Below are 23,060 nucleotides of genomic sequence, written 5' to 3' on the forward strand. Positions count from 1 at the left end.
ATTGTTCTTTCTTAACTACCGGACCTTTAATTGGATTTGCAGACTCGAAAAAATAAATCTACGTGAAATTGTCAAATTCCTTTGTTGATACAAAAGTTACTTTCGATATACTCGTATAAAACCCCTGTGCAATACTAACAAAATGTTGGTTTTTTTAATTTAGATTAAAAACGAAAATAGAAAATGACAATATAACAGAAGAGTTAAATAATGATGTGTTTTGATATGAGATGATGAATGAAGGAGAATGGCGTCAACATCTTCAGCAGCAGCAGAACCAGATGGTACATTTGAAGAAATTGAACAAGTTAACAATGAACAAGTAGAAGAAACATTAGTCGGAAAAGAACCCGGTGCTAAGTAGGTATTTTCAACAGCTGTAAGTATAATAGGGTTGATATTCACGGGCTCTATGGCTAGCCGGAACGGTTATCTATAAACTAGACGGGACAAGGGAGGTTTGCTCCGCTACTATCGGTCTTTTTTATTGTTTTCAGTCTCCTAAGGATCTGAAAGACTTTCTTTGGGACTGGCGGCTTTAGTAATAAAAACACAAAACACGAAAACAGGATATTCTTTAAAGGTTAAAAACTGATTTTGTTAACACTGGTCCTTTTTCACATTCATTATTCTTCAGGAATCCTAATGAATCACTGTTCGCAGCGGAATCTTTCGAAGATTTGAGCAATGAGGCAGTTGGGAAACTTGACGGAGAATGTTCAGCTCGCACCCTTTCTGTGGGTTCAAGAGGTTTTGCTCTCTTTATTCAATTCTTTTAATTTTCATATTTATTGAGATTATTCAAACTCTAGGATATCTTTTCTACAGATTTCCACTTATTTTATCTTTTTTTTCCTTTAATAAAAATCGGGGATCTTGCCTATTTTGGGTCAAATGAGTGCTACGTTCGTTTAAAGTGGGTTGGCTATTCATTTCAAATCTTCGAACACATCGAACTTTACTTAATAAAGCATCTAGCACTCTTCTATATTTTCATGTTCTTTTCATGCTAGGTGAGCTTGAAGCCTCAGCTGAGCTTGAAACCTCAAGCGAGACCAATGAAACGCAACCAAGTCAACAAAAGGTCGATGAAAGTAAAGCACCTGAAACGCTCGATGGTAAAGCTTTTTTCACATGCACGTAAAATCCTACTTAAGACCTTCTACGGAAAATAGTTCGTAAAGCTGTCTTTTGGGAATTTACCCGATATTACGTAGAGTTTTTATTGATTAGGAGGGTCTTACGTGACTATTCCTTCCGTTCAAAACATTTTGAACGTAAGCAAACTTCACGTAAGGCCTTAAAACAATACGTAAGCTTAGGGAAATTCCCCACTCCTGAAACTCTTAAGTAACATTATTTTTACGTGCAATCATGTGAAAAAAGCTTATAGGACAAGAGAACTGATATTTCCAATTCCGTTGTGTTTTGATTTCGATTTCCCTTTTAAATGGACTTCACTCCTCAGAGTTTAATTTTGTTCTTTTTAGTTTAATTTTTTTTTGCTATTCGTAAATCTTGTTTTCATTTTTTAGAAGTCCGTATGAAACGAGCAGAATCGATTCAAGAACGTCAAAGTTCTATCGAGGGTAGGTGTATCTTTCTTCATATCAACAAAATCTTACAGCCCGTTGCGGGTTTGAGAATAGAATCTTGAATTTTATGACAGAGATTGAACCATGAAAAATAACAGTCACCATCTTTAAATAAACCCGCAGCTCCTTTTTATCCGCCACCGTGCTCTTGACCTTTTGATAAACATTCCACTCTTCATGACGCAATACAATTGACGCTCTCTAATTCGATTTTTAAGAAGAATTACAGAGCATATCAAATAATAGAGCATCGTTTATGAGATATTCTTGTTGACATCGGTTTTCAGTATTATCGAATAATGGATCGTATCGTATAGTAGAGCATCGAATCAGAGAATCAGAGAGCGTTCCTAAAGTATCGCAAACTGTGTGGATGGACAACGTTACGAACAACGTTGACTTGTTCTGAAACGACTTTTTAGATGGTTATCTTATTCGTTTCTGTTATTCAAAGCGTAAGTTGTCGGGTAGAATGACCAGCGTGAGCAAAGATCGAATATAAAAATAGATTTTAAACTCTTCAACTTGTTATTTTATTGCCTTTCCTTTCACTAGACATGAACGATCCGGTGTGGAAAGGACACAAGAAACATGTCTTCATCCTTAGTGAAGCCGGTAAACCCATCTATACCAGGTAAAACACAACGAAGGGTTTCAAAAAAGTTCTTAATGGAAAAGTACATTTCAAATGGTTAAGTTTTTTCATATTGGGGAATTCCAGGAGAGGCGACCGAATGATCAAAGGTTGTCAAGATCTTGGGGAGGGGTGTGAAAGACGATTTTGAAATCCTAAACAACTATTTTTCCCATGTAGAGATGCTCGTTCAGTCTCTATTCTTCTTTGAAGTAATATTTTCATTCATTTCGTGTTCAGATATGGTAATGAAGAGAACTTGGTGACAATGATGGGACTCATGCAAGCCATCGTCTCTTTTGTTCAAGACAATAAGGACAGTATCAAGTAGGTATTCTGTGATTACAGTAGAATCTCGCTAGTTGCAACTTCTATTATCCGTTAAGGGGAAGACCCACGTAAGATACTCTCTGTTATTCGAATCTCTCTGTATTTCGAACAGATAGGACTTCCCGCTCGAATTCTAATTCATGGTATGCATCACTGCAATGTCTTCGACATCACACCCAAAGACTCAACAGCTGATTGGTTATAAGTTACGTAAAATCAATCAATACCCAACCAATCAGCTGTTGGGTCCGGATGATGTAATGTTAGAAGACATCACAATGATGGATTTCATGAATTATTAAGAGTGAACTTTATGAATTTTGATACGTCACAAATACCTTATCGGTGAATGTGACTAAACCTTGGAGTGTTGACCATATCTTTCCTGGTTAGAACTGTAAAATTTAAGTGTTTATATAGTTTGTCTTAGGAAAGGTTTCTTCCCTGTTTCTGCCTTTCATTACAATCCTGCTATTGGTAGAATTGTCTTATGAACTTCAAAAATGCAAAGAATAGTTGTCAGATGCCTTCTCTTTCATTTAGATGTGTATCGGCTGGCAATCACAAATTCGTTTTCTTAGTCAGAGGACCACTCATCTTGGTAGTTGTTTCTTCTTCCAAAGACTCGCAAACACAGGTATTACGTGTAACAGTACGGTTTTTCTAGCCCAATGCCGAAACTAAGCAACTCAAGTACTTAATGTTTGGAGGGGAGCTAAAAGAGATATAAAACGATTTAAACGAAAATAATTTAAGTCAACATTCTCTCTACTATTCAAATCTTTGTATATTTCGAACAGAAATAATTTTCCCCTCAGCTAGAAATTAGTATGAATATTCTCTAATTCAAAGGAAATTTTCGCTTCCCCGAGGATTGAGTTAGGGAGAGCCAAATATATAAGTCTGAGAGGAAGTGACAGACTAAATGTGACTTCTTTAGAAATTCATCGTATACGTATACATTATCTGTATAATCACCGATTATACACGATGACTTTAATTTTTTTTTTTCAAGTTGAACGTACAGTTGACGTATGTTTATCACCAAGTACTAAGCGTCTTGACCTTCACACAATTGACCAGAATATTCGAACACAGGCGCAACTATGATCTTCGCAAGCTTCTTTCAGGTGCGTAAACCTCGACTTTGTCGATAGAAAATTTAAGGGTAAAAATTGAGTTAAATCGAGAAAAACTCATAAAAAGGAAAATGTATGCGATATAGGAGTTCCAGACTAAAGCTATTTGTCTTTAGCGAAAGTTAGATTTTAGTACTTGGCAAGAAGTTACATGCTAGATGCTTCGAATTCAATACGGAGTAATAGTAATAGTAAAATTTTCATATCAGAGGGGCTTTGCTTTGTTTTTGGTAGACTGGCGAATGAAAAACTAACTCCGGCAATATTTTTAGCAAGCCCAGTGCATTGATTTAAATTGATATTCACTTGAGGGGGCGAACCGAATTTTTTGACCGGTAAATTTTAATTTTTACTAAATGAAACCCCTGCCAATCAATCTGTTATATGTTATTGTTTCACCCTTTCTATACAGGTACAGAACGTTTCATTGATAATTTGCTAAACTTGATGAGCCACGATCCTAGTTACCTTCTTACTGCTGTAAGTTTTATTTGAACAAGTCAATTTCCTGATACTTTAAACTTTTTGCATTAACGCCGCGTTGTGCTTTCTAAACATTTTAGGAGTTGTTAGATTGACCAGTACGTTCAAATCCAAGCTTTGCGTGTGCGAAAATTTTCCAAATGCAACTAAGTTTTTTTGATCTGCAAGATTTCGATAAATTTTCGCGGGGATTAATTCGGCTACTCAAATTTGAAAGGCATCCGCGAACTAGTCTGAATAGATTGCAACAACCAATCAATTTGTTTTGGAATTGCGAAATCCACAACCGCGAATGTAAAGCGAGGTCTGAAATTCATTTCGCATTTTTATTGAACTTTTCTTTTTAGGTTCGATGTTTACCTTTGCCTAGTAATATTCGAGATCACATAAGCCAAGCATTGCAGAGTCCAAAATCAAAGGTATGTTCATTCTACTTGGCCATAACTGCTGTAGTTTTAATCACTCTAACCGAAGGCGCAGTAGTGTAGTGGTTATCAATCTTGACTGCCGCATAGTAGGTCGAGGTTTCGATTCCCACATTTTTGTGCTTCGATTCACTTGGTACGTGAATGTACCCTAGCCCGGGCAAACCTATGCCATGCAAAGGGAATTGGGTAGACAGAAACACAAGAAGCCGTGCTGTGCTAGGTATTGATCTCACGATACACCACCGTCTATGAGATGAGAGTACGCTGGCCTTGTTCCCTTTAGTGGTTCACGCCGGATTAACGCACATGATCCGAAAAACTGAGTGTCAGTGCCTCGCGAGCTGGCAGGAAGTATAAACTACAGCGTTATACGGTTGTAGCGAGATTCCTAGACTGCCCAATACAGACCCGGGTATCCTCTGCAAGGAGGCACCAGTCATTATCATCATCATCATCATCATCATGAATTTTTTTTTAATTTGTGGACCATTCTATTATTTTAAACTCTTAAGTTTTCCTCCGTTATATTCGAATTTCCGAAAATTTACCTATTTGATTTTTTTTACTCAGGAATTATTATTTGCAATTTTGGTGGTAGATAATCAACTAGTTACGATGGTTCGACCCAAGAAAATAAGTCTCCATCCGTCAGGTAATTATCGAAATTAAGGAAGTGTTAAAATCAATTGATGGTATCAAGTCTTCATGGCTCGCCCTCTTTTTTTCTTAAGATGGGATGGCCCTCCCGAACAAACCAGGAAAGTTAAGGATTTGAAACTTTTCGCAAGAAAAAAACTTTTTCCTGGTCAGGAATTTTTAGTACATTCAAAGGAGAAATATTTGCCAAATTTGAAATCCAGATGTTCTTTGTATCTCTCCTGATCTCTCATAGATTTATATCTGATTTTCAACTTGGTCAGTGGATCAACCTCCTTTCACACCGCCGAATCGTGGACGCCTATTTGTCTGCCTCGTTTCGATAACAGTGGTTACCTTTACGCGCATGTCTCTTATCTTGAAGATGATTGTCCCGCGTGTTTGCTACTCATGTCAACTGACAGGAACGCTTTCTTTGAATTATCTGATTGCAAAGCCAAAATATTAGAGGTAAGCATTTTTGTGGAACTTTTAACACGAGACTTATGGACCTTAATCGTTTGATAATCTATTTTTTTGACAAAAATACCTGAAAAAAAAACACCCGAACGCCTTTGGGAGATCTTTGCTTTTTTGAAAAAATCCCGCTTCCACAGAGACATCCGGAGAGTACCACACTTACCTATAACAATCCAAAAAAAACCCTAACAATCCAAAGGCGCCAGAATCGCAAAAATTCGGAAATTGCTGCGGTAAAGCCAATTATTTTGTGATTTTGTAGCTTTTGGATTGGTAGGGGGCTTTTTGGATTGTTATAGGTAAGTAGGGTAACAAAAGCTGTTTCAGAAACGAAATGGTACCTAACTGTAACAAAGTCCAGGGTGTCTACGGGACCTTGAAAACTTTGAAAACCTTGAAAATGAACCACCCAACCTTGAAAACCTTGAAAACTATCAATTTTCTTGGAAAAACCTTGAAAACCTTGAAAAATCGTTAAAAACCTTGAAAAGCACTTCTTCCTATTCAATTTTCATGAATAGGAAGAACTATCATAACACTTTTCTGAATAAGACAGTGGCTAGAGTCTAGGTTCTTTTCTAGTATGGCAAAGTAAGGTATCTCCATCCCTCTACTAGCCTTTCAATGAACTAGGTTTTTTCATCATTCTATCGATTGTCATTGGTTCTACCAAGTTATTCCAGTAACTCCTAAATTAGTTTTGATTTGTAATGCTCTTATTTTTTAATACTAGCTAGGCTTTTCTCATTCATTACTGTATACTAATTTTAGTATTTTAGTTTTTATCGTTATATACATACAGGTGGGCAAATAAAGTGGTGAGACAAAAACATGCTTATTGCATGGAAATTAGTGCCATATAGAAATTCTAAGACTTTGTCCTTTTATCTTAATGAAGTCTTTTTACGACATCCTTGAAGACATTCCATCTTATTGCCGACCCAAAAAAATATCAGCGTTTTGATTGGTCGAGAGCATCGAGATATTTGCGATATTTCATATTTCTTTAGTCTGGAAATATGACCGCGTTGACTTTTGGGGGACTGGGTAAGCGGCGGGAGAAAAATCAAAACAAAACAGCCGAAAAGAACTGACTTTCGGAGAAACTGACTTGGGAATCAAAGGGGAAAACGCTACGCAACAAAAATATGTTCAGATTAACTTTTACTTTGGAGTTCTTCCATAAAAGACACTAAAATCAAATCTGATGAACTAAGAATTTATTATAAAACTACTTGACACCCCCCAAATATTTTCAACTTTTGGCAAATTTGTCCGTGTGATAACCAAACAGTTTTTTATCAATGCATACAAAAAAACTTGAGATTCTTGAATATTTGCCAATAAAATTTCTCATAACATAACAAGGGAAGTAAAATGTCTTGTATTAAACCAAATGACGAGTGATTTTTATAAAAGTTATATCCTAATTCTCGTTCTCGACAACAACGTACGTCCTTGTGACTTTTCAACTCAACAATCATTACATCTTCCTTCTAAAATTCGAAACATTTAGAGCTTGAAGATAATCAAGAAAGTATCCAAATTGTTTTGCTGTTGAAAAAATGTTGTTCTTTAACCATTATTAAAAGCATACATTTCCAACGTGGGACTCCTTTCCTCTGCTATTCTTTCCCATGGCCATGTCATCGAAACAAAAACATAGAAAAAGACTGAATGTTATCAATCTGATTAATCCAATGATGGAGGGTTTATTCTCTATCGAAACAATAATGTACATCATCTGCATTTTGAATTATCAATCTAAAAACTTTCAAATACATAGCTCTGAAAAATCTGCAACTCTTCCAAAACAAAACTTCTGGATCGAAAATGATCGAAAATGTTTCTCTATTTTGTTTTTGTGTGAATATTTTCGGCGGGAAGTTATCGAATGTTATTTTGTTCGAATCTAACGTTCGAATTAGATTTTCGAATAAAAACATTCGAAACTACACAGAAGCAGAAGAAGGCGGAAGTAAGTTTTAAAACAAAAAGATGACAATTTTTTTGAGTCGACAATAAATTAGTTATCACATGACTTCTCGTGCAATACTCGATATTTTACTCGTTCCGAGATTTTACCGATATTTTTCCTCGCCTAAAGGCTCAGAAAAATATTACGGAAAAATCTCGGAACTCGTAAAATATTTCTCGTATTGCACTCGAAGTCATGCGATAACTAGTACGTAGTTTCAATTCAAAATGGGTGCAAATCAAAATATAAAGATACATGAGATTTTGACTGCCAGACTAGTAATTTATCAGTCCCCAAACACACCCTTACATTGTACCCAGCTAAAGGAAGACCTTTGTAGTGCACCCTATCAAAAGTACACCCTTACAGTGCATTTCCAAGGTCTCGATAAACCTACCCTTAAGGGCGGCACATATGAGTGCCCCCGGGTGGATACCTATTGAGGAAGTGGTCTTCCTACCTTAGGGGGGGTCTTCCTGTTTAAGAAGGGGTGGTCTTGACCCCTCTAGAAACTGATGTGATGTCTATCAAATGTATGACGAGGTTTCCAGTGCAACTAACAAAAGAGAAATAGAATTTCTATGGCACTAATTGCTCTACAACCAGGGAAGGCACTCAAGATAAACGAACATGTGGCTCTATAGGGTCCTTTTTCCAAGCTTCCCAAAGTGCACTGTAAGGGTCAAAATGAGCAAAGACAAGAAAAATTGCACTCAAAAGGTGTAAAATTTGGTAAATTTGACCATATTTTGTCTTGAAATGGTCAATAATTTTCAAGAAAATGCACCATAAGGGTAGATTTTTCCCCAAATTTTCTAAAATTTGGCTAATTTTCTTCTGCACTGTATGGGTTCAACTTTAAAGGCCTTATTTCTCGCTGCATCTACGGTTTTTAAGTCTATAAGTAATTTTTGATTTCTATTTGCCTCCGAATATTTGTTTTTCACAATGTCTACTAGTAGTATCTTACAAATCTTATCTGAGAGCCGTGCCAACTGATTATCAAAAAACCTTGAAAAGTACCAAAATTTTTGCCTAAAAACCTTGAAAAACCACTTAGAATGACCAAAAAAACCTTGAAAACCTTGAAAACCCTGAAAAAAAATCAGTAGACACCCTGCAAACCCTACTACGCAGTTCTTTTCCTACGAAGAAGAATTGTGGCTGCAGGCTAGAGATAAAGCCATACCCACCCTTTTGTATTAAAATTATTTTTTTTTTATAACGCCAACAGAAACCTTTTTCTACGTTCCCTTTTCAGAAAATGCAGAAGTACAACTGCCTGCAGTTATTGACAAGTGCAGCTAAAAAGGGAAATTATAAAACTGGTAAGAGCTTTTCTACTATCTTAAAATAAGTCGTTTTCAATACTAATTCGTTCATAACCCTATGTTTCGTTTTTTTCCGTTCTTTTACTGCAAGTCACTAAATTTTCTAATGAACAAGCTACTGAAAAACACTTTTAAAAGGCTCGACATTTTCTTCGCAGAACAAGTTGGTATATCTGAGCTGTGGCATTTCATCTACAAATCTCGAAGTTCTTCACAATTTACGTCGCCGCAAGTCGGTGCTCCCTACAACACTGCTGACGAAAAAGAAAGGTAAATCTTATGAATTCTCTCCTACGCATTCGTAACTTCACTGAGAAGTAATGTGAGATTAACTCGTGAATCCTTCACTGTTGATAGTTGATATTGTGAGCTGTTGATAGTTACTGTGTGTACACCTATCAAACCTTATCTGACCGTGTTAAAATGTCAGCAGCCCTCTTACGAACCGACTGCGTTTTTAAAAGGTTGATGGATTTATTATGGTGAATGAAAGGTCAGAACCGTCATTTCGTTTGGTAACCTTCTTTTGATCGATCCCTTTTAAGCAACAACTCGCTGTTTGTCCATTGGTTATTTGGTAGCTTCGTGATGGTCCTGTATTGGGCTGTTCCATTAAATTTCCATACAGCGTGGGGGTCTACAAACCTTTTCAAGTCAAAAAAAACACTCTCAGAAAAGTGTTTTGATTCCCGCTGGAAAAAAGCAAAATTTGCAAAAGAAGACTTCGAAAAATTCATTTCACACCTTAAAAGTGAGGGTGGACAAGCTAAAATCAGTTTTTCATCCCCTGGAACTTCTTCTCGTATTGACGCCCCCTGGAAATGCTCATCCACTCCCCTGTATGCATATAAAATGGAATGGGCAATTATTTCTTCTCTCTAAACATTAAAGTGTCCTAAATTAAAAATACTTCCCGATTCCGTACAAATTTGAAATTATTTGATAATGTAAACGATAAACATTGCACTGCTTTGAGAAAAGCAATATATATTTGAATATAGAAATACTGCAACGAATTTTGCGCATTCTCTAACCAGCCAAATTAAGAAGCACTTTGCTCCGTTTAATTAATACATAGATCGCCTGATATTTATCATGTACCGTTAGTTTTGGCAGGTTCTGGAGCATTGCGAGACATACCACCCTGTTTTTTTATCCCGCCCAAATGGAAAATAGGGCTGATCTGCCGTCCAAAGCAAAAAGCAGGTAAGTCCATAAAAGTCAACATTAAGAAAAACGCAAAAAACCATTTGACCTTGGCCGAGGTACCTTTTCTCTATTAACCAGCTCAAGTTTTGTATTTTTGGAAAGAAAGTAATTGTAGAAAGTAAAAGGCTAGTCAATTTCTTTTACTCAGCTATTTATTATCGATTTATTGAGAGATTGTGGACTTACCTGCTTTTGACATAAGAAATGAATGTCGTGGTTATATAGTATTTTTTCAAAAAAAGAAGGTAAGTCCATGTTTAAATTAACAAGACGAGTTCAGAGTGAGGGGAATTTCGAAACAAACAACATTTTGTTTTAAACCGCAAAGGAGCTAGAAAGGCCGAATCTTCAAGTAAAAAATGCGCCGCATTTAGAATGACGGATTGAATCTTGCTCTTTCTTTATTTTTCAAAACTTGACGATGGGTTTCACTTTCAACCTGGTGTTTGCGTGAAAACCACGCGGGTCACTCGTTTTACATGGGAAATAAGTGGCTTCATTTTCCGACCGATAGTTTCAAATCTAGCCCCTTCGGGGCTTTGAAATCAATGCAATGGGTATGCTCCTTCCAAATAAATATTGGACCTACCTTGGAGGTCCTATAAATTAACCCATGTTCGTCCGTCCGTCCGTCTGTTACCAGCTTTTCTCAGGGTTGGCTCATTAGTTTTTTCTGATTTTTGGCACAATGATGCAAAAATGACAATACCTAAAATGTGACGGAGCCCAATTTTCGAAAAACATTTTTTTCCGGCCGAAAATGCCGGAAATATCCCGGAAAAACTGTTTTTTTGGCATTTTCTCGAGATTTTATCATTAGTATTTTCTGATTTTTTGCTCAAAGACGCGTATTAACAATGCCCAAAACATGGCCGAGTCCGATTTTTGAGAAAAATTTTTTTCCGGCCGAAAATGCCGGAAATATTCCGGAAATCGCCGTTTTTCTGGATTTTCATTGGACTTTTTCCTTATAATTGGTTGTTTTTTCATTCAAAAACATTATTAATGGCAATGCCCACCATTAAGTATTTGAAGCCGGAACTATTCAAAACTCGCCGGAACAACCTGATTTCGCCGGAAACACAGTATTTCTTGAATTTTTCGAGCTGTACTTTATATTTTTTTATGACATTTTGCACACTAATGCAAAATGCTAATACCTAAAATGTGGTGGAGCCCGATTTTCGAAAAACATTTTTTTCCGGCCGAAAATGCCGGAAATATTCCGGAAAAACCGGTTTTTTGAGATTTTCTCGAATTTTCATCCTTATTTTTCTCTGATTTTTTGCACGATGATGCGTATTCTCAATGCTCAAAACATGACCGAGTTTGATTTTAAAGAAACAATTTTTTCCGGCCAAAAAAACTGGAAACTTCCGTTTTTGCAGATTTTCGTTGGATTTTTTTTAAGAATTATTTATAAGAATGTCCAGGATTAGTGTGCTGAATATGAAAAAGCTCATTTTTTGAAGAAAAAAATCTTTAATTGGGCCCAAAAATGCTAAAATATAGGTTTTTTTGGACCTTAGTATTTGTACAAAGAGAAGAAAACTTTTGGCACCAATTTGCAAAATTTTATTCAGTTTTTTTGCTACATTGCCTTCATTAAACTTTTATTATTCATTTTATGAACAGGTAGGTCCATAAAAGTATCACTTGTTTTTTGCAGTTTTGAAGTAACGGAGTGCTGGCATTTAATGGGTTAATAATATTCAAATGTAGAGGAAGAAGTCAAAACACTTTTTTATATCTTACAAAATAATCATTTTGTGATGTGTGATGAAAGTTAGTCTTAGAAAAAATTGGTTTATACGAACATACCTGTTTCTCTATTCCGACGTCATTAATGTTGTTCACTGTCTTCTATTCATTTGCTTCATCTCTTGAGGTGTTGAGGATTTCACTATACACCATCCAAAATAATACTTTTTAATCCTTTTGTTTTTCAATATGTAAATTAAGGCGTTGATGCCTGAGCATGCGAAATGGGGTAAATGGAAGAAGGTGTGTAAGTAGACTATGTTATAGTCTAAGACGAATCACTATCAAAGAAAAAAGCCCAAAGCCGAAGAAAATTCGCAAACGGGTTTTTTTTGCCGAAAAGAGTTTACAGTCGGTAGAGTTGCTAGTCTTAGACTATACGATTTTGGTACAAAATACAAAAACAGCTCAAATTGTATGAATTGGAGTTTCCGTATGCGAGGCCAACTGTGTTCGGTATTCGAAAAGATCAAAACAAAAAAAAAGAGGCGGGAGAAAGAAACTGAGATTCCTAGAAATAATGTCTTTCTTTTTGAATACCCTCTCCCTTTTATTCCTTTTATATTTTCTTGGAACTACAATTTCTTTTCTTAGAATAACAAATTTTTATGAGCAGTCAATTCTTTAATAAATTTGTAATTTCTTTGCAACAAGGATATCTATCTAAACTTTCACCTTACAAATTTCTTAAAAAACATCAAATCATGTAAAGTTTGTTTGTTTGTTGTTGTTTTTTTGCCTGAGGATTATATCCTTATATTTACCCCTTTTATATATTAAAGTCCATGTAAATAAAAAGCTATAGTATATTCTCCCCACCACCATTTGCTCAAAGACAAAGGATATGTATACAAATCATTGACAGTTTTGTAAATACTTGCAATTTCGAATTTGTGACTTTCTAGAAGGGGCCCCATCTAGTGACTTTCTAGACGGGGCCCTATCTAGTGACTTTCCTGTTTTGTTTGTTAAAAATTTTTACAGTAGTGGATGAAAAATCTTATGGTAACTTTTGCAGGGAAAAAGTAAAAAAGTTCCAGCTTGTAAGCTTTGCAGTATGTTGATCTTGCTTTGATTTGAGCTTGAATTTCTTTCTACCCAAAAAGAGACATTAAAAATGAGGATGAAATAGGAGAAAAGTTAAGAAATCCCCAGAAATTAGCTTAAAATGGAAAAGTACCAATTAGTAAAAACCTTGAGGCAGATTTAAATGACATTAAATTTCTTATTTACAAAACTGATAAATAGGTAATTCAATCATGATAAACAAATGATTCTAAACTGTCTTCCGACAGTATTACAGTCTCGACTAATTCCAGAAGGCTGATGTAAATTTTTCCAAGTCATAATCTCAAATTATATCAGGACGACGTCAAGTGAAAAATTGCATATCATGATGACATATTTCAGTAACAGTCTCAATTTATACCAGGGCGTCGGTGAAATATTCCAAGTTATAATCCCAAATTAAACCACGACGTGAAGTGAAATATTCCAAGTTATAATCTCAAATTGTACCAGGACGTCAAGTGAAATATTCCAACTTATAATCCCAAATTAAACCAAGACGTGAAGTGAAATATTCCAAGTCATAATCTCAAATTGTACCAGGACGTCAAGTGAAATATTCCAATAGAGGCAGATTTAAATGACATTAAATTTCTTATTTACAAAACTGATAAATAGGTAATTCAATCATGATAAACAAATGATTCTAAACTGTCTTCCGACAGTATTACAGTCTCGACTAATTCCAGAAGGCTGATGTAAATTTTTCCAAGTCATAATCTCAAATTATATCAGGACGACGTCAAGTGAAAAATTGCATATCATGATGACATATTTCAGTAACAGTCTCAATTTATACCAGGGCGTCGGTGAAATATTCCAAGTTATAATCCCAAATTAAACCACGACGTGAAGTGAAATATTCCAAGTTATAATCTCAAATTGTACCAGGACGTCAAGTGAAATATTCCAACTTATAATCCCAAATTAAACCACGACGTGAAGTGAAATATTCCAAGTCATAATCTCAAATTGTACGCAGGATGTCAAGTGAAATAAGTTATAATTTCAAATTAAACCATGACGTCAAGTGAAATTTTCAAGTTATTATAATCTCAAATTATACCAGGACGTCGTGAAATATTACAAGTCTTAATCTCAATAATAAACCAGGATGCTGTGCCAAATATTTCATTTCTGTATTGTGCTCTCTGCAAATTACTGCCATATTCATCCTATTTCTGAATTTCTGATTCTTACCTAGAAAATTTAGAATAATAATCTGATAATTTTTACAGGTACGACTAGGTAACTGAACTTCTCGACAATTCAAATCAAAATGAGAAAATGTGAAAGTGTTTGAACAAAAAGTATGTTTTAAAAGCATCAGTCAAGTCCACAATTGACAATAAGTACTTTGTTTGACATTTTTCAAAGTTGTCAAAGAACTGCTAACACCAGATGAAAATAACTTTTTAAGAGTGGAGATATGAGGGTATTCACATATCTAATGAAACACTGCCTGTGATTCATAGGATTCATAAGAAATATACAAACTGACTTACCTTACTTAGTTTCTCTGTGTCTTTTTGCTGTATGTAGACTTGTTGAAAAATCATTTTAAAACAGCTTCTACAGAAGCATACTTGAGGAAAAAGTACTCCCTTAAACTAAGTTATCTTGTAGTCTCAATGAGACAAATGAACCAAGAAGAAAGAATCCATAATGAGCTGGATTTTCACCGAAAAACCATAGATCCATCCATCTTGTCCTTGTCTCTCTTCCCAGTGACCAGCGTGTTTTTGATCGTTTGAACCAAGCTCGGCCTTTAAACTTAGGCGGTTTTCACCACGGAGCGACTAACCAGTCTCACTGGTTAGTCCAAGCAAAACCGCAAATTTTTTTTTATGCCAAAGAGTTATCGTCCGTTTCTTCGAAACTCTCCCGCCCATTTTTTCCCGTATACCGCCATAACGCCATACCGCCAATTTTCCCGCCTTTACTATCACTGTAACGGACGATAACATCGTCTAGTGTGTAAGCTGAATAAAATACCAAAGAACCGTCTGTGTGTTTCATGAAATTGTATTGAGATGGCCAGGGCGATGGTAATAAAAACTGAAAGATAATGTACATATGGCGTACACGAACGTTATGGTGTTGAGCGTTCCCACTGCTGCTTGATTACGTTTGAAGGTCTGGTATTCTGATGTACTGAACATAGAATCTGAACGTTTTACTTTTAAAATTTTGTTCGACCAAAGGTTCAAAAAGATGACGAGTAGAACAACAGCTCCTGGAATCAACGCATCTAGCATCCATGATAGAATGTAAAGTGATAAAGATGTGTATTTCGGTTCGAACGTGAAATATTTCAGTAATGCTTGCAAGAAGGCGATTAGTAATAGTAATGATATGACATTGAGGGAAATTAGGGATTAATACCCCGAGTTTCATTTTGAAATACTTTGAAATAGCACGAACGAAGTGAGGGCTATTTCAAAGTATTGCAAAATGATACGAGGGGTATTAATCCTAATTTCACGAAATGCCATATCATTCCTGGTTAATTATATGACTGATTTTATCATTTCTTAAAGAGCTATCCGAAATCGGGATTCCAGAATTAAGACAGAAAATTTATGATGTATTGTAGAAATATGTATTGCTTCAAAACACAAATCATTCCATCCCATATCACTTTCAAATTTTTGCAGATAAATATATCAAAAATATAATGTCAAACAACAAAACTAATAATCTATTATCCAAACTTTCAAACAATATTATCGGTAAGAAGATTCTTCATAAAAATTGTATTTTCGGCTCCTTTGCAAAGACGCCTGCATTATTATCAGCGAGTCGGGCTCGTAATCAGTGCCATACTCTTTCTTTCGCGTATCTTCACATAAAATGGTCACAAATGAAGTGTTCATGGGTATTCGGATATGTTCTCCCGTTCTCCTCAAAAGTCCACGAGACTTCGCCCATTTCTGAAGTGTGTTTATCCAAATGTTCGTGTTTTTGTTGTCTGAAGTTTGCCATAATAAAAGAATACATGTTTTTTTTTATAAGCATAACGCTTATAAGCATATGAAGGCTCAGATTTGCCAAATTCCTAAGCATAACATGAGCATATATGTCAGCCTAAAATATTTTTCAAGTTGTCATTTTTATCTGTTTAAAAAAGGTTTGGTAGAGGTCAAGTAAAAAATAAGACATTCCACGGCTAGCTACATTCCACTTTCCCCAAAATCTGAACAAATTTTTACAAAATTTCTGAAATTTCATTAAAAACTTGGCTCGGGGGTGAATCATAAGCATGATTCTTAAGCATATAATAAGCATAAACTAAGACTGGATGCTTTGAGAACTTAAGCATACACGAGCCTGACCAAGGGGCATACACTTGCTTATAAAAAAAAACATGTAACATCATCATCCAACAGCCTGAATTTGTTGTCATCTTTATTCTTTGTACATTGTTCTTGTACTTTTCCTCCTTTGATTTTGATCGAACGGCTATCTTCTCAAAATATTTGTGTTTTTTTTTTTAAATCGAATGTTGTCAAAAATAATCGAATGTTTTGGAAATTCGAACACTACTCGGCGCGTGAAATTATGTTAGGAGAAAATGGTTTTGATCAAAAATATTATTTCTAAAAATAAAGTGAAGCATCTTAATTTCTCCTGAATGGTTCAACAGTTTTGTTGTTTTCGTATTTGTAATCTGCGTTTTGTTTGTGGCGGGACGGCGGAAAAGAGGGCGTATTATCAGAAATTTTTGGCAGGAGCGGGGTATTACAAATCAAGCGGGGTATTACAAAATAATACCCCGACTTAGGATAAGAGCGCGCAACCTAAATAAAATCAGTCATATAATTACATATACTTAGCAACATAGCCAAGAATACACAGCTTGCACTTGTATCATTTTGAACGACTTCCGAATGGCTAAATTACGGAGAAATGAAATGGTAGCGAAAGTGAACAAGCCGATGGCAATCGAGTATAAAGAAATTGCCATCCCTACACTATACATTGAACAGGTACCCATTAATAACAAGTCGATTGCTACAAAGTAGGGTATGCATACCAAGCCTATAACACCATCACTTGTAGACAAGTAAATGTACAATTTTTGTGAAATGGTCAGTTTTTTGTAAGTTTTCTTTAAAGCAATGATCAAAGCTAAGTTAGTTGTGATAAGGAAGATACCAAAAACTCCCAACAAAACCATTTTTGATGGTGTCAGCTGGAGGCTCTCTATTGCACTGCTTTTGACGACTTCGTTATCAAGTGAAGCATTTGTGATAAGGTGTTCATGAATAAACGGCATACAGATGGCCATTTTGGTGTTCTTGGTGTGATGAATCGATTGATTTCGATGTAAATCGTATAGAGATTGCTCGCTCCTTTCTCTATTATTTCAAAACTAGAATAGAGAAACTTTCCTAGCCCAAGTATTAACAAACATTTTTTTTACCTAGCGTTCGTTTTATTGAAAATTAATAAAAAGGATTTGGTAAATACCAACTGAAAATGTATGCACAATTTTCTGTTAATTAGAACGTATACATCCTAATAAAGGCCGACCATATACATAATTAAAAAACGCGAAATTTCCCAAGATATTGTAATGTCTGTTTCACATGTTTTTGCCACAAAATATTGTACCTTATTTTAATGATACAGGAAGAGGGGCCTTTAAGGGTGCTCCCAGAAAGAAAATAGAGAAAGAAAAGATCTTAGGTTTTCATCTTGAAGATCATAACTATTGAATTTTTTTTCAAAAAGTGAAAAAAAATTGAACGAAACTTAGCATCGTTTAATTTTCAAATGAACCATTTTTTTCGACCCTGAATTCATTAAAAATTACCGGAACAGCCAAAAACCGGCGTCGAATGGGTTTCCTTTCCCTACGTCACAAAATGTGAAGAAATTAAAACTGAAAAATGAAATAAATTATCAGGTATTACACGCTTTACTTTTTATAAGAATAGTGTTTGGATGAGGGTCAAGTATTCTTAAGAAATTGCCAAAACTGAGGGTGAAATATTCTTAACGTATTCTTACTTTTTTAGACTTCACTTTTTACAAACATGAGAAATGATTTTTGGACTTTTGAATGAACTTTTGGAACTAAAATTACATTTCTGCCTAAAAGTTTAAATTCAAGTCTAACAAAGGAAGCAGTTTGTTTCTGTTAGCCAAATACAAGATGACTGTATTCTTATCAAATTCTGTGATAATCACCCTAGAGTATTCTTAGGGTATTCTTACGATTTGGCCAATTTTCACCCTGATATTCTTATAGAAGATATTCTTATAAAAAAAGCGTGTAATTTATTTATGAATGATTGTTGACAGTTTCAGTATTTTTCTTTATTAGATTCATCTATAAAATAATCACTTACTTTTTTGTTGTAGGTTATTTGGCTTATACCTTCACCTGCATGATCGAATGCATTCAATATCACGCCCTCTTAAGATGCTTTGTTATACTACACCAAAAGAAATGTTGTTGGGCTGGGTCTCACCTGCTTTCGAATTGTATGCCGCATTCACGCCCTTGACCAGCAAAGCAACCGCCATGAATGCCATCACACGCCTCTTGCGATGGATCAAGGTAAGGATACGACTGTTGATTTAAAATATGTCTCAATAGACCTTTTCATAAATTACGTCATGAACATCACTTGCCTCGTTTTGAAATTATTGCCATGGTGATTAACTCCCAGCGGATTTTATTAAAACTACTTCAATCACCATAGTGATTGTTTGAATACGAGGCAAGTGACGTAATTCATGAAAAGGTCTATATAGACCATGGCCATGAACAACTTTTTGATATGTTTCTTACTCAATTTGAGGGTGCTGATTCCGAATTTGAATCTTACCAAGCTTGAAACCCCGCAGTTTTTGCGTGATTTGTGATTTTTTACGTTTTTAGGCAAAATTGTAAGCCCTGAAAATGTTTTTTGGGGGGTCTTCAAAATCAAAAAAGACCTTTACCAAGTGATAGAGCTCTTCAAACTGCGCAAAAAAATGTATTATATCAAAGTTTCAACTTTTCTAGATATTTTGTCATTTTCATTTTTATATCTTGATGGAAATTTCTCATCAGTCAATGTATCCCTCGTGTTTTTTCTATTTTTCAGAACGAGGAAGATGTGCTGTTCATTTCAAACTCTCATTTCTTCTGAAACTGTGTGTCAACACTGAAATAATTTTTTTTCTTATTATAAAATTTAATTTCGTTTATTTTTGTATAGGCTTCTAAGTTAGACTTTCCTTCATGGGTAAGTTCAGGGGAATCTGTTGTACAGTATATTCCCGGGATACTCGATGTAAGCGACCCAACGTAGGTGCGGCCTTGAAGGGTGTGTTTTTGAGGCTTCCCAAAGTAGTCGAAATGCGAGAAAGTACATTCTAAGGGTTTAAAAAGCGGCAGGTACAAAATGCATAAAACATAATGCATATTGCATAATGCATAATAGTATTGTGTAATTTACAGAACGATTTTATATTTTCTAAAACTCTCTTTTGTAGAGGCTAAACACACGATCCCTAATCAGAGGGATTTCCCAGGACATGATATTTACTTTTAGAATCCGAACGAAAAAGAAAACATTCGAATCATAACTTTTCCGTCAGCATAAATAATAAGAAGATGCATCAGAAAGGTTTCCCCCTTCTTCTTTCTCAAAAAAAGGTAAACACATAAACATTCGAATGTAAAACGATTCAAGGTCTATTTTATTGTTCGAAAAGATCTCTGAGAAAACCCAGAATAAAGATCTTGCTATAAAATTTACGTTTTCGAGTTTTCGTTTTCGAAGAGTAATATACAGAGGAGATATTTTCGTGTTTTTTTCTACACTACTTTAAGGACAGAAACTTTCGCGGGCAGAAACTTTCGCGGGCAGAAACTTTCGCGTTTTTCGCGTTTTTGACATTTTTTCGCGAAAGATTCTGCCAGGTAAGAAATTAAACAAGAAATTCGCGAAAGCTAATTTCGCGAAAAATGAAATTTTCCTAAAAATCGCGAAAGTTTTTTCCAAGTTTTAAAAGCCGAGGTGAGTCGATATTATCGATATTATCGCAGTGACTAGGATTCGGAATGGGAGGAAGAAGTGCAAAAGTTATTGCCACTAAAATTGAACATTCACAAAAAACCGCGAAAGTTTCTTCCGTAAATTTTCTTCAAAAAGTAAAAATCGCGAAACTTAAATATACTACGTTCTGTAAAATACAACTATGAAAATCAAAATGGCGACAAGCATTTTCAGTGGATCATAGATTTTCTTCATCATCCAAAATTCAAATTTACAGCTTTCTACCCTTTATTTTGGGACAAGCTGGAGTTTTTACAAGCTCTTATTTGATTTGGTTGGTCGTTAAGATGTAATAAAAGAATCTTATTACTTTTTCTAAAGAACGCGTCATCTCTATCACTTTAAATGACCAATTAGTGAAGTATCTTGTAAAAACTCCAAGGCATCTCTTTATTTTCTGGTAGAAAATGGCATGTTTGTTTTATTGAAAGTAATATCTTTCAAATTCTCCTTATTATAGCCTCTAAAATAGATATTTTTCAAATATTATGCATTATGCACTTTATGCATTTAGGACCTGCCAGTTTAAAAAGTGAGGTTTGTTGTGTAAAGTTTTGGAAAATTATACCATTTTTTGCCTTAAAAGAAAAAGCACCATAAGGGTATATTTCGCCCAAATTTACTCACAGCGTATTTTTTTACTTACGCGTAATATTTGGCCGCCCTTACGGTTGTTTTAAAATCAAGTCCTTCCAACGTCAGTCAGTTTGATCTGACTTCTACATAAAGAAGTCGAAGACTTTGCAGTGAAAAACAGTGTGGCTGGAGAGAATCGAATCATTTTGAATTTGTGTTATTACTCAATTAATTACAACAAAATGCCTATTCATGCTCCACGGGAATTGATCAGGATTTTTGATGGAAGGAAAAGCGTTGCTATAAACTATGAGTATCTTCCCACTGTTTAATCGGACGCACTGTAGGCTCATTCAAATACACATTTTATAAGCAACAGCAATTTTCGGCTCAGGCTGGTGTTGTTAAGGATGCTCTGGATTTCAGTCGAAAATTGACCATAGATTTTTAGCTATGCTAGTAAATGTCTAGCAAATTCAAAAATTTGTCTTTTTATCTTATTCATTGTATGTCCAAAATACCTCAGTTATATATTCGAATACCATCGGTACACATTTTAATGCCAAATAATGCCGAAATTCAGTTTCAGGGCTAGGTTGCTAAGGCCAAGTTGCTTAATATTTTGGCCATTTTCAGGGCTGGACCATTAGCAACTCGGCTGTTTATAAAAAAATGTGTAAAATTTAGATTAAGATTTTTCAAAGCCCTGTTACTTTGAAACTTTACACTAATTCTTATCAATAGAATCCGATAAAACAGCTTTTTTACTATTTTGGGATTGGCTGAATTCTGTAGACTGATAAACTTAAAGTGTTTCAATTTTAATGGATTTTTTTTCCAACAGTACATAGGGTATTATTCACAATTTTTATTTCTTTTGTACATCCAATCGAAAAATAGACGATAGATTACCACAAAGATAAGACTCAGGTTACTTTTGTTTTTCAATACCATTTTTGCAAGGAGTGAACTCTACCCATTTGCTAGAAAATAATCTTAAAGTTTTTTTTTAGACGAACAAAAGTGACGCCCTAAAATTAGTGCTATATTTCAGGTTACGAGGTACCTTGTCAAAATCTGACAGTAGATGTTATTTTGTTATTTTACATATGTCACGAAACTTAGAAATATGGTGCCTTAAAATCCGACGTAGAGGGATTCTGCTCTACCTTTTGACTATATCCTATAGTCAGGTAGAATTAGTGGAAGTTTCACCGCAGCCCGAGAAAAATTGCTATCAAGCTGAAAATTGGCTCGATAACTCAGGATACCCTAAAGAACATCTGTGCCAGAATTTTCAGCTTGATGAAAATTTTGTCCAGGTCCTCAGGTCTCCGGCTAATTTTGCTAGCCAAATTCTGGAGCCGCTCGCTGCGCTGCAGTTGATGCCCGTGTCGGGACAAAAATCGAGGCGGAAGCCATTTTGTTTACATTTTTGGCTGGGGAAGCACTGCAAAACAGTGCTTTTTAAGTAGATTTGGTGATTCTTGGGAAGAAAGAAGAAGAATACTGCTTGGAACCAACATCAAATGTATTGGAGTAGACTTCTATCATACATTGGAATAATAGACAATACTTTTTGAACATAATGAATGTGTGAAACTTGCTTTTTTGTTTACAAACTTCACTCAAGTAGTTTTGTCGATTTTGCTGCTTTCCAAAGCTGTTGATGATGGAGACTACTAACTTGCAAAAGTAACTTTATATTGGTGCAAACAATGACTATAATAGCTTCACAAACATTCCCTATCATGGAATTCAGCTGGGAAAGATTTTTTCGATCGCATTAAACAGTTTTGATATGAGAGAGATATCCAAGATATAAGCTCACAGTTCAAACATGGTTTCACCCATCCCTTTTAGATAACAAAAATTTCATGATTCATTTTATTCATCTCAAAAATGGCTGAAGAGACACCATCGGCCAGATCGGCTGCAATAAAGTATAAACTTAACTTTAACTCTCAAAATTTTGTCCTTGAATCTTCCCAGTCGTCAAAGACCGAGTTATAATGTTATAAAAGTGACTGATTTTGGGGTACGTTTTACGTGCAGGCTTTGATTGGATCCAGGACAAGAAAAGGATAAGCGAATCCGAAGAAAGTGCCCAAAAATTCTGAAATTTTGGAAATACTGCAAAAAATTGAAAGTACGTTACAACATTGACATTGTGTATATCATATAATGGATTGTTATTGTTTTGGATATCTGGCATACCGTCAACGGCTCTAACTTGGGACGGGTGGTCATATCATGGGATGGTTGACTTTCTGGACTGTATTTTCAGTTAGGGAAGCCATCCAGGATCCTGCCATTCTATAAGCCAGCAAAAACTAAATGCCACTTGTAAAGTT

The 23,060-nt window shown here is 35.3% G+C and overlaps 1 protein-coding gene across 2 annotated transcripts; it reads left to right on the plus strand.

The window, feature by feature from the left end:
- Positions 1 to 161: 161 nt before the first annotated feature.
- On the plus strand, positions 162 to 19,314 carry LOC136813893 (vacuolar fusion protein MON1 homolog A-like). 2 transcript variants are annotated; one of them, XM_067070390.1, is made up of 16 exons: positions 162 to 360; positions 638 to 750; positions 1,014 to 1,118; positions 1,536 to 1,589; positions 2,151 to 2,229; positions 2,470 to 2,556; positions 3,103 to 3,196; positions 3,575 to 3,689; positions 4,111 to 4,178; positions 4,529 to 4,600; positions 5,180 to 5,261; positions 5,502 to 5,716; positions 8,965 to 9,031; positions 9,193 to 9,304; positions 18,443 to 18,641; positions 19,174 to 19,314. In XM_067070390.1, exons 1-16 carry the CDS (start codon positions 248 to 250, stop codon positions 19,216 to 19,218), a joined length of 1,620 nt encoding a protein of 539 aa, XP_066926491.1. In that variant the 5' UTR covers positions 162 to 247; the 3' UTR covers positions 19,219 to 19,314. The 2 variants fall into 2 exon arrangements, with proteins under 2 accessions (XP_066926491.1, XP_066926492.1); XM_067070391.1 differs by lacking the exon at positions 1,536 to 1,589 and having other exon boundaries at positions 183 to 360.
- Positions 19,315 to 23,060: the final 3,746 nt, after the last annotated feature.

Source organism: Clytia hemisphaerica, unplaced genomic scaffold (assembly GCF_902728285.1).
Source record: "Clytia hemisphaerica strain Z4C2 unplaced genomic scaffold, Clytia hemisphaerica genome assembly, whole genome shotgun sequence".
NCBI lineage: Eukaryota > Metazoa > Cnidaria > Hydrozoa > Leptothecata > Clytiidae > Clytia > Clytia hemisphaerica.

Excerpts from the sequence above, each read along its gene's own strand:
- LOC136813893 (XM_067070390.1), top strand. The coding sequence starts at position 248 with ATGGCGTCAACATCTTCAGCAGCAGCAGAACCAGATGGTACATTTGAA. Across the intron at positions 1,119-1,535 it reads AGCACCTGAAACGCTCGATG|AAGTCCGTATGAAACGAGCA; the intron begins GTAAAGCTTTTT and ends TTCATTTTTTAG. Across the intron at positions 9,305-18,442 it reads ACTGCTGACGAAAAAGAAAG|GTTATTTGGCTTATACCTTC; the intron begins GTAAATCTTATG and ends TTTTTGTTGTAG.